The sequence below is a fragment of the Amblyraja radiata genome, unplaced genomic scaffold, assembly GCF_010909765.2.
Source record: "Amblyraja radiata isolate CabotCenter1 unplaced genomic scaffold, sAmbRad1.1.pri scaffold_968_ctg1, whole genome shotgun sequence".
NCBI classification, from domain to species: Eukaryota; Metazoa; Chordata; class Chondrichthyes; order Rajiformes; family Rajidae; genus Amblyraja; species Amblyraja radiata.
The window spans coordinates 23,193-38,881 of record NW_022630963.1 but is presented as its reverse complement, the minus strand read 5'-3'; the positions used below and the strand labels follow the sequence as shown (position 1 = coordinate 38,881).

Sequence of the window (15,689 nt, the reverse complement as noted above, 5' to 3'; positions counted from 1 at the left end):
ATGATCACATTAAATGGCGGTGCTGGCTCGAAGGGCCGAATGGCCTACTCCTGCACCTATTGTATATTGTGAACTTTGGGACGTTTGTGGTTAGTCGCGGTGAGAGATATTATGCAAACACGACTTACCTGGAAAATCCACACCCCACGTCAAAGATATTATAAAATACCAGAGGAATAGATCTGGTGAATGTTGTCAAGCTGGAAAGACCACACAGAAGGTTTACGAGGATGTCGCCAGGACTCGAGGGTCTGAGCTACTGGGAGAGGTTGAGCAGGCTGGGGCTCTATTCCTTGGAGCGCAGGATGATGAGGGGGTGATCCTGATTTTTCACACAGAGAGTAATGAGTCTGTGGAATCCTCTGCCTCGGAGGGCGGTGGAGGCCGGTTCTCTGGATACTTTCAAGAGAGAGTTAGACACGGCTCTTAAAGATAGCGGGGTCAGGGGATATGGGGAGAAGGCAGGGTACTGATAGCGGGGTACTGATCGGGGATGGTCAGCCATGATCACATTGAATGGCAGTGCTGGCTCGAAGGGTCGAATGGCCTGCTCATGCATCTATTGTCTATTGTAGAGGTGTATTAAATCATGAGAGGAATAGACATGTAGGTAGATGCACAGAGTCTCTTGTCCAGAGTAGGGGACTCGAGGATTAAACATATAACAAGTTTTAAGGTGAAGGGGAAAAGATTTAATTGGAATCTGAGGGGTAAATATTTCACACAAGGGAACAAGCTGCCAGTGGAGGTAGTGTCTATCGAAGGGCCGAATGGCCTTCTCCTGCACCGATTGTCTATTGACTAAGGGAATCGAGGGATATGGGGAGAAGGCAAGAACGGGGTACTAATTGGGGATGATCACAGTGAATGGCGGTGCTGGCTCGAAGTGCCGAATGGCCGTCTCCTGCACCTATTGTCTATGTTGCTGTGTTTCTATGATGATATGAGCAAGTGGGATGAGGACTTTGATATTGGGAATGGTGCTGATGCTGTTCTTGTTCATCTTCTGCAGTGGAGCCTGGTCTGCAACTCATCTTGGAAGGTCCACATCGCCAAGTTTTCCTTGCTAGTTGGATTGATTTTCGGTTACCTAGTGAGCGGATGCTTGGCCGATTGGTAAGTGCCGTGTTTTTGTGAAGGCCAATGTGTTTAAAGTTCTTTTGTCCACCCTATCTACTGTGACGTCCTAAAACAGAGCATTTGAATGTGGGTTTACTGCACTTGTTAAGAGTGTTTCGTTGTCGTAGGCACTAGAAACATAGAAAAACAGGTGCAGGCGTAGGCCATTTGGCCCTTCGAGCCGGCACCGCCATTGACGTGGATAAGCTTTTCCCACTGAGAGTAGGGAAGATTCAAACAAGGGGACATGACTTGAGAATTAAGGGACTGAAGTTTACTGGTAACATGAGGGGGAACTTCTTTACTCAGAGAGTGGTGGCTGTGTGGAATGAGCTTCCACTGAAGGTGGTGGAGGCAGGTTCGTTATTATCATTTAAAAATAAATTGGATAGTTATATGGACGGGAAAGGAATGGAGGGTTATGGTCTGACCGCAGGTATATGGGACTAGGGGAGAATACGTGTTCGGCACGGACTAGAAGGGTCGAGATGGCCTGTTTCCGTGCTGTAATTGTTATATGGTTATTCAATATGATCATGGCTGATCATCCACAATCAGCAACCCCGTTCCTGCTTTCTCCCCCATATCCCTTGATTCCCTTAGCCCTAAGAGCTAAATGTAACTCTCCCTTGAAAGATACCCACATCGTTCGTCCTATTGCTAACCAAATCCTGGTCACGGTGGCGCAGCGGTAGAATTGCTGCCTTACAGTGAATGCAGCGCCGGAGGCCCGGGCTCGATCACGACCACGGGTACGGAGTTTGTAACATCTCCCCGTGACTTGAGTGGGGTTTCTCCGAGATTTTGGGTTTCCTTCCACCAAGACGTACATGTTTGTAGGTTAATTGGCTTGGTATAAATGTAAAAAATTGTCCCTAGTGGGTGTAGGATGGTGTTAGTGTGCGTGGATTGCTGGTTGGCGCGGACCCGATGGGCCGAAGGGCCTGTTTCTGCTTTGTATCTCGAAACTAAACTAAACTAAAGATGAATTATGGTTGAGATTTGATGTTGGCAATAATATTTTCCGACACCACTCTGACCGACCCTGTTACAGTTTGCTGGCAGGAGAGACCAGTACTGGAGAATCATTGGCGAGAAATTACCATTTTAAACGAAGATAAGAAATAAAATTATCTTTTCAGAAAATGACTCGTCACCCCACCCAAAATACAATGTGGCACACAATTCAATTCAATTCAACTCTCTGCCACAGAAGGTAGTTGGGGCCAGTTCATTGGCTATATTTAAGAGGGAGTTAGATGTGGCCCTTGTGGCTAAAGGGATCAGGGGGTATGGAGAGAAGGCAGGTACAGGATACTGAGTTGGATGATCAGCCATGATCATATTGAATGGCGGTGCAGGCTCGAAGGACCGAATGGCCTACTCCTGCACCTATTTTCTATGTTTCTATGTAAAGTAAATACCAGATATTTTAAAGATTATTTATTATTGTCAACAACTTCTCTTTTGAGAAGCAAGGATGGGGAAGAATTACATTTCATGTTTTTCTTGAATTGAATTTAATCCTTTATTTGTCATTCAGACCTTTCGGTCTGAACGAATGTCGTTGCCTGCTGCCATACATGTAATAATAAACACACAATAAACACAAATTAACATCCACCACAGTGAGTTCACCAAGCACCTCCTCACTGTGATGGAGGCAAAAATCTTAGGGTTGCTGTCTCTTCCCTCCTCTTCTCCCTCTGCGCCGAGGCGATACCCCAACGGGCGATGGTAAGTCAGTCCCGCAGTTCAAGCTCCGCGGCCCGGGGGTGGTCGAAGCTGCCGCTCTCCAGTCCAGCGGACGCAGTTGTTGCCACGGGAGCTCCCGAAAACAGGCATCAGCCTGTAACCCGCGAGCTCCCGCCAGAACGCCGCCTCAGCCACCGGAGCACCGTCTCCGCCCCGCACCGGGCCGCCCCCACGGGAGCGCCATTCCAGCCCTGCACCGGGCCGCCCTCACGGGAGCGTCTCAGCCCAGCACCGGGCCGCCCACACGGGAGCGCCTTCCAGCCCCGCACCGGGCCGCCCACACAGGAGCGCCTTCCAGCCGGGAGCCGGGCCGCCCACACAGGAGCGCCTTCCAGCCGGGAGCCGGGCCGCCCACACGGGAGCGCCTTCCAGCCGGGAGCCGGGCCGCCCACACAGGAGCGCCTTCCAGCCGGGAGCCGGGCCGCCCACACGGGAGCGCCTTCCAGCCCCGCACCGGGCCGCCCACACAGGAGCGCCTTCCAGCCCCGCACCGGGCCGCCCACACAGGAGCGCCTTCCAGCCGGGAGCCGGGCCGCCCACACGGGAGCACCTTCCAGCCCCGCACCGGGCCGCCCACATGGGAGTGCCTTCCAGCCCCGCACCGGGCCGCCCACACGGGAGCGCCGCCCACACGGGAGCGCCTTCCAGCCGGGAGCCGGGCCGCCCACACGGGAGCGCCTTCCAGCCCCGCACCGGGCCGCCCACACGGGAGCGCCTTCCAACCGGGAGCTGGGCCGCCCTCACGGGAGCGCCTTCAAGTTCAAGTGAGTTTATTGTCATGTGTCCCTGTATAGGACAATTAAATTCTTGCTTTGCTTAAGCACACAGAAAATAGTAGGCATTTACTACAAAACAGATAAATGTGTCCATATACCATGATATAAATATATACACACATGAATAAATAAACTGGTAGTGCAAATAACAGAAAGTGGTTGCTAATAATCAGAGTTTTGTCCGAGCCAGGTTTAATAGCCTGATGGCTGAGGGGAAGTAGCTATTCCTGAACCTGGTTGTTGCAGTCTTCAGGCTCCTGTACCTTCTACCTGAAGGTAGCAGGGAGATGAGTGTGTGGCCAGGATGGTGAGGGTCTTTGATGATACTGCCAGCCTTTTTGAGGCAGCGACTGCGATAAATCCCCTCGATGGAAGGAAGGTCAGAGCCGATGATGGACTGGGCAGTGTTTACTACTTTTTGTAGTCTTTTCCTCTCCAGGGCGCTCAAATTTCCGAACCAAGCCACGATGCAACCGGTCAGCATGCTCTCGACTGTGCACCTGTAGAAGTTAGAGAGAGTCTTCCTGGACAATCCGACTCTCCGTAATCTTCTCAGGAAGTAGAGGCGCTGATGAGCTTTTTTGATAATTGCGTTAGTGTTCTCGGACCAGGAAAGATCTTCAGAGATGTGCACGCCCAGGAATTTGAAGTTCTTGACCCTTTCAACCATCGACCCGTTGATATAAATGGGGCTGTGGGTCCCCCTCCTACTCCTTCCAAAGTCCACAATCAGTTCCTTGGTTTTGCTGGTGTTGAGGGCCAGGTTATTGCGCTGGCACCATATGGACAGTTGCTCGATCTCTCTTCTGTACTCTGACTCATCCCCATCAGTGATATGCCCCACAATAGTGGTGTCGTCAGCGAACTTGATGATGGAGTTCGCACTGTGGTTCGCTACGCAGTCATGGGTATAGAGTGAGTACAGCAGGGGGCTGAGCACGCATCCTTGAGGTGCTCCCGTGCTGATTGTTATTGAGGCTGACACATTTCCACCAATACGAACAGACTGGTCTGTGGACGAGGAAGTCGAGGATCCAGTTGCAGAGGGATGCGCAGAGACCCAGTTCTGCGAGTTTGGTAACCAGTTTGGAGGGGATGATTGTGTTAAATGCCGAGCTGTAATCAATGAATAACAGCCTGACATATGAGTTTTTGTTGTCCAAGTGGTCCAGTGCGGAGTGGAGGGCCAGCGAGATCGCATCCACCGTTGATCTGTTGTGGCGGTATGCGAACTGCAGTGGGTCCAGGTTTTTGTGGATGTAGGAGTTGATTTGCTCCATGATCAACCTCTCAAAGCACTTCATCACCACCGGCGTTAGTGCTACTGGACGATAGTCATTGAGGCACGTCACCTTACTCTTCTTGGGCACCGGTATAATTGATGCCCTTTTAAAGCAGGTGGGGACCTCAGACCTCAGAAGTGAGAGGTTGAAAATGTCCGTAAAAACTCCCGCCAGTTGGTCCGCACAGGTTTTTAGAACACGGCCGGGTATACCATCAGGTCCAGGTGCTTTTCGGGGGTTCACCCCTCTGAAGGATTTCCTGACATCGGCCTCTGTGACTGAGACTGAAATGCCATCACAGCGAATGGGGGATCGGGAAGGCAAATCAGTATTCTCCCTGTCAAAGCGTGCGTAAAACGCATTGAGCTCGTCAGGGAGTGATGTTACACCGGCATTCGAGCTGCCTCCTGGTTTTGCCTTGTAGGAGGTGATTGCATTCAGACCCTGCCACAGCTGCCGAACATCTGTCTCGTCCTCCAGTTTGGAGCAGAAGTCCCTTTTGGCCTTTTTGATGGCCTTACCAAGGTCGTATCTGGTCTTCATGTAGGCCACTGTATCGTTGTAAGTGAATGCCCTGTGTCTGGACTTCAGGAGAGTGCGGATCTCAAAGTTCATCCAAGGTTTCTGATTGGGAAACACTCGGAAGGTTTTTGTAGGGATGCAGTCCTCCACACATTTCTTTATGAAGTCTGTAACGACTGTGGCATATTCGTTCAAGTCCGTTGCCGAGTCCTTGAACATTGCCCAGCACCGCACCGGGCCGCCCCACACGGGAGTGCCTTCCAGCCGGGAGCCGGGCCGCCCACACGGGAGCGTCTCAGCCCCACACCGGGCCGCCCACACGGGAGCGTCTCAGCCCCACACCGGGCCGCCCACACGGGAGCGCCTTCCAACCGGGAGCTGGGCCGCCCTCACGGGAGTGCCTTCCAGCCGGGAGCCGGGCCGCCCACACGGGAGCGTCTCAGCCCCACACCGGGCCGCCCACACGGGAGCGCCTTCCAACCGGGAGCTGGGCCGCCCTCACGGGAGTGCCTTCCAGCCGGGAGCCGGGCCGCCCACACGGGAGCGTCTCAGCCCCACACCGGGCCGCCCACACGGGAGCGCCTTCCAGCCCCGCACCGGGCCGCCCCACACGGGAGCGCCTTCCAGCCCCGCACCGGGCCGCCCAGACGGGAGCGCCTTCCAGCCCCGCACCGGGCCGCCCACACGGGAGCGTCTTCCAGCCGGGAGCCGGGCCGCCCACACAGGAGCGTCTCAGCCCCGCACCGGGCCGCCCACACGGGAGCGCCTTCCAGACCCGCACCGGGCCGCTCACACGGGAGCGTCTCAGCCCCGCACCGGGCCGCTCACACGGGAGCGTCTCAGCTCCGCACCGGGCTGCCCACACGGGAGCGCCTTCCAGCCGGGAGCCGGGCCGCCCACACGGGAGCACCTTCCAGCCTGGAGCCGGGCCGCCCACACGGGAGCGCCTTCCAGCCCCGCACGGGCCGCCCACACGGGAGCGCCTTCCAGCCCCGCACCGGGCAGCCCACACGGGAGCGCCTTCCAGCCGGGAGCCGGGCCGCCCACACGGGAGCGCCTTCCAGCCTGGAGCCGGGCCGCCCACACGGGAGCGTCTTCCAGCCCCGCACGGGCCGCCCACACGGGAGCGCCTTCCAGCCCCGCACCGGGCCGCCCACACGGGATCGTCTCAGCCCCGCACCAGGCCGCCCACACGGGAGCGCCTTCCAGCCGGGAGCCGGGCCGCCCACACGGGAGCGTCTCAGCTCCACACCGGGCCGCCCACACGGGAGCGTCTCAGCTCCACACCGGGCCGCCCACACGTGAGCGTCTCAGTCCCGCACCGGGCCACCCACACGGGAGTGTCTCAGCCCCACACCGGGCCGCCCACACGGGAGCGTCTTCCAGCCGGGAGCCGGGAGCCGGGCCGCCCACACGGGAGCGCCTTCCAGCCCCGCACGGGCCGCCCACACGGGAGCGCCTTCCAGCCCCGCACCGGGCCGCCCACACGGGATCGTCTCAGCCCCGCGCCGTCCGCCCTCACCGGAGCGCCGAGTCGTGCCGCTGCCCGAAGACCGCCGCAGCTCGAAAATGGCCAGCCTCGCATTCGTAAGTCCTGGCTGGCTCTACTCCGGATCCTTGAGGTCGGTCGAGGTCGGTCCCAGCTCCGCCATTAGGCCTCAGCTCAGGCGGGGGAAGAGAAGGGGGATACGACAAGAAAGTCGCATTCCCCCGAAGGGAGAGACAGAAAGCCCTGTTTCAGCCCCCCCCCCCCCACACACATAACACAACCTAATAACCAAAAGTTTAACTGAACAAGACAAAAAAAACAACACAAAAAAGTAAAAACAGACAGACTGCAGGCGAGCCGCAGCCGTTTCACAGCACCGCCACTATCCTGCCTATTCTATTTCTATATTCTATCCTATCCTATTTCTTCAAATGCCGTGTACGACAGTGATCGCAACTTCTACTGAAGTGTGGACGGCCGTTGGCTTGCGAGGATCTCATCCGCCCTTTGACAGGTCTTGTTTCTGGTCCTGCTGGGGGTCCACAGCCCCCTCCTCACCTGGCAAACCAGGTGGGGGAGAAGGTTTTGTCGCCGACTATCTGACCATGGAGCGGGTAGCACGGGATTACATGCCGTTCCTGCCTTCTTCCCATATCTCCTGACTCCGCTATCTTTAAGAGCCAGCTCTCTCTTGAAAGCATCCAGAGAACCCGCCTCCCGGAAACCGGAAACTCCCCCAAACCTGACCTAAGGAATAACCTGTAAAGAACTAAATATGTACATTGAGGGAGTGCAGCGTAGGTTTACAAGGTTAATTTCCAGAATGGCGGGACTGGCATATGCTGAGAGAATGAAGCAGCTGGGCTTGTACACTCTGAAGTTTAGAAGGATGAGCGGGTATCTTATTAAAACATAAGATTATTAAGGGTTTGGTCACGCCAGAGGCAGGAAACATGTTCCCGATGTTGGGGGAGTCCAGAGCCAGGGGCCACAGTTAAAGAATAAGGGGTAAGTCATTTAGAACGGAGACGAGGAAACGCTTTTTCTCACAGAGAGTTGTGAGCGTGTGGAATTCTCTGCCTCAGTGGGCGGTGGAGGCAGGTTCTCTGGATGCTTTCAAGAGAGAGCTAGATAGGGCTCTTAAAAATAGTGGAGTCAGGGGATATGGGGAAAGGGCAGGAACGGGGTACTGATTGGGGATGATCAGCCATGATCACATTGAATGGCGGTGCTGGCACGAAGGGCCAAATGGCCTACTCCTGCACCTATTGTCCAATTGGAACCCCCAAACCGTATTATTTTAATGCAGGTTTATTATATTCTCAATCATCAATCTCTGGAATAGTAAATAGTTTTAATTATTCTTTGAAGTCACAGAATCTTACTGAAACTGAACAGTGTAATTCTTACTTGTGGCAGCATATCAGGCCTGCAGCCCCAGTGCTCAAAGATGGCAGTTTAATTTAGTTGTGTGCCACATGTACCGAGGTACAGTGAGAAGCTTTTAGTCATCGAGTGATACAGTGTGGAAACAGGCTCTTCGGCCCACACTGACCAACATGCCCCATCTGCACCAGTCCCACCTGCCAGCGTTTGGCCCGTATCCCTGTAAACCTGTCCTATCCATGTACCTGTCTAAGTGTTTCTTAAACATTGACTGCATATTATTTTAGTTCAGAGATACAACCTGGAAAACCGAGTCCATGCCGACCAGCGATCCCCGCACACTGAAGCCCCTGTCCCACTTTCGGGGGCCTAAACAGCAACCTCTGGTGACCTTGCCCGCCACCCAAAATCAAGGTCGAGGTGACCTGCAACCTCCTACCACCTCCCACGCATATGTTGAAAACCTTCCTTGACTGAAGAAAACCGGCTTCGACTAGACCTGTGACTAAAAAATGATCGATTTTTAAAACGGCAACCTATTTTTAGTCGAGGCCGGTTTTAATCATGATGGAAAAATAGCAGCAACCTAGATGAAGCCTCGACCACGCGGAAACCACTCTCGACCATTAGGGAGAGTGACCAAAACCTCCGGTGACCTCATAGAAACCTTGGGTGGCGGGCAAGGTCACCAGAGGTTGCTGTTTAGGTCTCCTGAGCGGGACAGGGGCTTAACACTATCCTACACAGACTAGGGACAATTTATAATTTTTACCAAAGTCAATTAACCTACAACCGGCACATCTTTGGTGTGTTCCGGAAGTGGCGGCGCTGTGAAACGGCTGCGGCTCGCCTGCAGTCTGTCTGTTTTTACTTTTTTTGTGTTGTTTTTTTTGTCTAGTTCAGTTAAACTTTTGGTTATTAGGTGGTGTTATGTGTGTGTGGGGGGGGGGTGAAACAGGGCTTTCTGTCTCTCCCTTCGGGGGAATGCGACTTTTTTGTCGTATCCCCCTTCTCTTCCCCCACCTGAGCTGAGTCCCACTGGCGGAGCTGGCGGCCTCCAACCTGCGACCGACCTCGAGGCTCCGGAGGTAGAGCCAGCCAGGACTTACCAACGCGAGGCTGGCCGTCTTCGAGCTGTGGCAACGTTCTGGCAGCGGCACGACTCAGCGCTCCGGTGAGGGCGGACGGCGCGAGGCTGAAAGGTGCTCCCGTGTGGGCGGCCCGGTGTGGGGCGGAGACGGTGCTCCGGTGGCTGAGGCAGCGTTATGGCGGCGGCGACCTGAATCCGGGGCTCGGCCGCGGGCCAGTGGATGACATCGTCGGGAGCTCGCAGGTCACAGGCTGGTGCCTGTTTTCCGGAGCTCCCGTGGTAACAGCTGCGTCCGCTGGACTGGAGGGCGGCAGCTTCGACCACCCCCGGGCCGCGGAGCATGAACCGCGGGACTGACTTACCATCGCCCGGTGGGGTATCGCCTCAGCGCAGAGGGAGAAGAGGAGGGAAGAGACAGTAACCCTAAGACTTTTGCCTCCATCACAGTGAGGAGGTGTTTGGTGAACTCACTGTGGTGGATGTTAATTTGTGTTTATTGTGTGTTGTTATTATTACATGTATGGCGGCAGGCAACAACATTTCGTTCAGACCGAAAGGTCTGAATGACAAATAAAGGATTCAATTCAATTCAATTCAATTCTTTGCATGGGGAAAACCCACGCAGGTCACGGGGAGAACGTGCAAACTCCGTACAGACAGCACCCGTAGTCGGGATGGAACCCGGGTCTCTGGCGCTGTGAGGCTGCCGCTGCCCTGTTCTATTATTTTGTTTTTATATTAAAGTTGAACTGTTTGCGTTTGATTAAAGGCCTTCTCTCATCCTTCTAAATTCTCTCATATCCTCTCATCCTTCTGAATTCCAGTGACGGTAAAAGGATCCAGCTCCAAGGGCCTGTCCCACTTTCGTGATTTTTTTCGGCGACTGCCGGCACCCGTCATAGTCGCAGCAGGTCGCCAAAAATGTTCAAAATAGACAATAGGTGCAGGAGTAGGCCATTCGGCCCTTTGAGCCAGCATCGCCATTCAATGTGATCATGGCTGATCATCCACAATCAGTACCCCGTTCCTGCCTTCTCCCCATATCCCCTGACTCCGCTATCTTTAAGAGCCCTATCTAGCTCTCTTGAAAGCATCCAGAGAACCAGCCTCCACGCCCTCTGAGGCAGAGAATTCCACACTCACAACTCTCTGTGCGAAAATGTGTTTCCACATCTCTGTTCTAAATGGCTTACCCCTATTTTTAAACTGGTCCCTGGTTCTGGACTCCCCCAACATCGGGAACATGTTTAAGAAGGAACTGCAGATGCTGGAAAATCGAAGGTAGACAAAAATGCTGGAGAAACTCAGCGGGTGAGGCAGCGTCTATGGAGCGAAGGAAATAGTCAACGTTTCGGGTCGAAACCCTTCTACAGACATGTTTCCAGCCTCTAGCGTGTCCAAACCCTTAATAATCTTATGTTTCAATAAGATCTCCTCTCATCCTTCTAAATTCCTGAGTATACAAGCCCAGCCGCTCCATTCTCTCAACATATGACAGTCCCACCATCCCGGGAATTAACCTTGTGAACCGACTCTTTGGGCGACTAGTCACGACCATACAGGCGACACCCTGGCGACATGTCGCGGGGTGACGCCTGCACGGTCGTGAGTAGTCGCCTAAAGAGTCGTACCTTTTTCTGGTCGCTGCTGGATTTTCCCATTTTTGAACATTTTCGGCGACCTGCTGCGACTATGACGGGTGCCGGCAAGTCGCCAAAATAAATCACGTAAGTGCAACAGGCCCTTGAAGTTGGACCCTTTTACCGTCACTGGCACATTTAGAAGGATGAGAGGCAATCTTATAGAGACCTATAAAATTCTTAAGGGGATTGGACAGGCTCAATGCAGGAAACATGTTCCCCATGTTGGGGCAGTCCAGAAATAGGGCTCACAGTTTAAGAATAAGGGACTGAGATGAGGAAAACATTTCACCCAGAGAGTTGTGAATCTGTGGAATTCTCTGCCACAGAAGGCAGTGGAGGACAATTCACTGGATGTTTTTAGGAGAAAGTTAGATTTAGCTCTTAGGGCGGACGGGATCAGGGGATATGGGGAGAAGGCAGGAACGGGGTACTGATTGTGGATGATCACCCATGACACATTGAATGGCAATGCTGGCTCGAAGGGCCGAATGGCCTACTCCTGCACCTATTGTCTATGTTTCTATGTTTTTATTTTTCTATGTATATGTCTCTGTGACTGTGTCTCTCTGTGACTCTCTGTGTCTCTGTGTGTGACTGTGTCTCTGTGTCTCTGTGTGTCTCTGTGTCTCTGTGTCTCTGTGACTCTGTGTCTCTGTGTGTGACTGTGTCTCTGTGTCTCTGTGTCTCCGTGTCTATGTGTCTCCGTGTCTGTGTGTCTCCGTGTCTGTGTGTCTCTGTGCCTCCGTGTCTCCGTGTCTCCGTGACTCTGTGTCTCTGTGTCTCTGTGACTCTGACGTTCCCCTGTGTTGTCCCCAGGGTGGGCCGGCAGCTGGTGCTGGTGGTCTCCGTGCTGTTCGTACTGGTCTTCGGCCTGACGCTGGCTCTCTCTGTCAACGTGACCATGTTCATCACGCTGCGCTTCTTCGAGGGGTTTTCGCTGGCCGGCGTGTTCCTCAGCCTCTACGTGGCCCGTGAGTAACACCCTGCACAACGCTGCTCTGTATTGATCTGGTGTATTGATCGATGATACTTCATTGTCACGTTTGAAAGTCGTTGCTTGGCGTACCATACACAAGTTATGCAAAGAGTCGAAGACAGGCACACAGTGCTGGAGTAACTCAGCGGGTCAGGCAGCATCGCTGGAGAGAAGGAATGGGTGACGTTTCAGGTCGAGACCCTTCTTCAAATTTCAGTCTCGGCCCGAAACATCACCCACTCCTTCTCTCCAGAGATGCTGCCTGTCCCGCTGAGTTACTCCAGCATTTTGTGTCTATCTTTGATTTAAACCACCACCTGCAGTCCCTTGCTACACAGTATGCAAAGAGTGGCCACCTAAAGGGCACGGGCTGAGTTACAATGTAATCCATGTGTTCCCCAATGGCCCCTCTTTTCTCTCGGACCGTTCAGGAGCCTGATAACAGAGGGGAAGAAGCTGTTCCTGAGTCTGGTGGTGCGGGCTTTCAAGCTTCTGTACCTTCTGCCGGACGGGAGCGGGGAGAAGAAGGAATGACCGGGGTGGGACAGGGACAAGTCTTTGATTGTGTCAGCTGATTTCCCGAGGCAGCGTGAAGTGTAGATGGAGTCGATGGTGGGGAGTGTGGTCTGCGTGATGGACTGGGCTACATCTACAATGGTGGGGAGTGTGGTCTGTGTGGTGGACTGGGCTACATCTACAATGGTGGGGAGTGTGGTCTGTGTGATGGACTGGGCTACATCCACAATGGTGGGGAGTGTGGTCTGTGTGGTGGACTGGGCTACATCTACAATGGTGGGGAGTGTGGTCTGTGTGGTGGACTGGGCCACATCCACAACTCTCTGTGATTTATTGCGCTTGGACACTGTTCCCAGACCAAGCTGTGATGCAAGCCGACAGCACGTTATGTTGCAAGGTCATAAGTGATAGGAGCGGGAATTAGGCCATTCGGCTCATCAAGTCTACTCCACCATTCAATCATAGACATAGAAACATAGAAACATAGAAATTAGGTGCAGGAGTAAGCCATTCGGCCCTTTGAGCCTGCACCGCCATTCAATATGATCATGGCTGATCATCCAACTCAGTATCCCGTACCTGCCTTCTCTCCATACCCTCTGATCCCCTTAGCCACAAGGGCCACATCTAACTCCCTCTTAAATTTAGCCAATGAACTGGCCTTGACTACCCTCTGTGGCAGGGAGTTCCAGAGATTCACCACTCTCTGTGTGAAAAAAGTTCTTCTCATCTCGGTTTTAAAGGATTTCCCCCTTATCCTTAAGCTGTGACCCCTTGTCCTGGACTTCCCCAACATCGGGAGCAATCTTCCTGCATCTAGCCTGTCCAACCCCTTAAGAATTTTGTAAGTTTCTATAAGATCCCCTCTCAATCTCCTAAATTCTAGAGAGTATAAACCAAGTCTATCCAGTCTTTCTTCATAAGACAGTCCTGACATCCCAGGAATCAGTCTGGTGAACCTTCTCTGCACTCCCTCTATGGCAGTAATGTCCTTCCTCAGATTTGGAGACCAAAACTGTATGCAATACTCCAGGTGTGGTCTCACCAAGACCCTGTACAACTGCAGTAGAACCTCCCTGCTCCTATACTCAAATCCTTTTGCTATGAAAGCTAACATACCATTCGCTTTCTTCACTGCCTGCTGCACCTGCATGCCCACTTTCAATGACTGGTGTACCATGACACCCAGGTCTCGCTGCATCTCCCCTTTTCCTAGTCGGCCACCATTTAGATAATAGTCTGCTTTCCTGTTTTTGCCACCAAAATGGATAACCTCACATTTATCCACATTATACTGCATCTGCCAAACATTTGCCCACTCACCCAGCCTATCCAAGTCACCTTGCAGTCTCCTAGCATCCTCTTCACAGCTAACACTGCCCCCCAGCTTAGTGTCATCCGCAAACTTGGAGATATTGCCTTCAATTCCCTCATCCAGATCATTAATATATATTGTAAATAGCTGGGGTCCCAGCACTGAGCCTTGCGGTACCCCACTAGTCACTGCCTGCCATTGTGAAAAGGACCCGTTTACTCCTACTCTTTGCTTCCTGTTTGCCAGCCAGTTCTCTATCCACATCAATACTGAACCCCCAATGCCGTGTGCTGATCATGGCTGATCTATCTCTCCCAACCCCATTCTCCTGCCTTCTACCCAACATAACCACTGACACCTGTACTAATCAAGAATCTATCTATCTCTGCCTTAAATATATCTATTGTCGGCCTCCACAGCCGCCCGTGGCATTGAATTCCACAGATTCACCACCCTCTGACTAAAGAAATTCCTCCTCATCTCCTTCCAAAAAGAAAGTTCTTTAATTCTGAGGTTGTGCCCTCTGGTCCTAGACTCTCCCGCTAGTGGAAACATCCTCTCCACATCCACTCTATCCAGGCCTTTCACTATTCGGTAAGTTTTAATGAGGTACCCCCTCATCCTTCTAAACTCCAGCGAGTACAGGCCCAGTACTGTCAAACGCTCTTCATCGGTTAACCCACTCATTCCTGGGATCATTATTGTAAACCTCCCATTGGAATCTCTCCAGAACCAGCACATTAGACCGGAAGAAAATCCCTCATGTGAGCCCCCCCTTTACACACCTGAGCATTGAGTGTGTGCGTGTGTGTGTAACATACTTACTTACATATACACATGTATAATATGTATGGGTACACGTACATGTTGATGCGTGTTTTCAAGCTTCCGTGACTTCTGATGCTTTGTTTAGGAAGGAGATGAGGAGGAATTTCTTTAGTCAGAGGGTGGTGAATCTGTGGAATTCAATGCCAAAGATGGCTGTGGAGGCCACAAGTCAGTGGATATTTTTGAGGTAGATAGATTCTTGATTAGTACGGGTGTCAGGGGGTTATGGGGGGAAGGCAGGAGAATGGGGTTAGAAGGGAGAGATTGAATGGCGGAGTAGACGTGATAGGCCGAATGGCCTAATTCTGCTCCTAATGACCTTGTGACCTCATGTTTAGTCTATTGTCACGTGCACCGAGGTACAGTGAACAGCTTTTGTTTCTCACCACTCAGCACAAAGATTATACGTGATTACAATCCAGCCGTCCACAGTGTGTATGATAAGCGGAATAACACAGTGGATGATAAAGTCCAGTAAAGTCTGATTAAAGGCAGTCCGAGGGTCTCCAATGAGTTAGATAATAGGATGTTAGAGTGGTTCAGTTGCCTGATAACAGCTGGGAAGAAACTGTCCCTGAATCTGGAGGTGTGCGTTTTCACACTTCTGTAACTCTTGCCCGATGGGAGAGGGGAGTGGCCAGGGTGTGACTGGTCCTTGATTATGCAGCCGGCCTTGCCGAGGCTGCGTGAGGTGTAGATGGAGTCAATGGAAGGGAGGTTGGTTTGTGCGATGGTCTGGGCTGCGTCCACAATTCGCTGCAATTTCTTGCGGTCTTGGATGGAGCTGTTCCCAAACCGAGCTGAGATGCGTCCCGATAAAATGCTTTCTACGGCGCATCTGTAGGAGTTGGGGAGAGTTGCCGGGAACATGCCAAACTTCCTAAGCAAGTAGAGGCGTTGGTGTGCTTTCTTGGTCGTCGCTTCAATATGGGTGGTCCTGGAGAAGTTGTTGGTGATATTGACTCCTAGGCTGGTGCTTGGCCTCATATCT

The 15,689-nt window shown here is 52.8% G+C and overlaps 1 protein-coding gene across 1 annotated transcript; it reads left to right on the top strand.

The window, feature by feature from the left end:
* The first annotated feature begins 916 nt into the window (after positions 1-916).
* Positions 917-12,074, top strand: LOC116970509 (solute carrier family 22 member 23-like). The gene is made up of 2 exons (XM_033017152.1): positions 917-1,116; positions 11,880-12,074. Exons 1-2 carry the CDS (start codon positions 920-922, stop codon positions 12,040-12,042), a joined length of 360 nt encoding a protein of 119 aa, XP_032873043.1. The 5' UTR covers positions 917-919; the 3' UTR covers positions 12,043-12,074.
* The last annotated feature ends 3,615 nt before the right edge of the window (positions 12,075-15,689 follow it).

Coding starts and splice junctions, on each gene's coding strand:
- LOC116970509 (XM_033017152.1), top strand. CDS start 920: ATGTTGCTGTGTTTCTATGATGATATGAGCAAGTGGGATGAGGACTTT. Junction 1,117..11,879: donor AGCGGATGCTTGGCCGATTG/GTAAGTGCCGTG, acceptor TGTTGTCCCCAG/GGTGGGCCGGCAGCTGGTGC.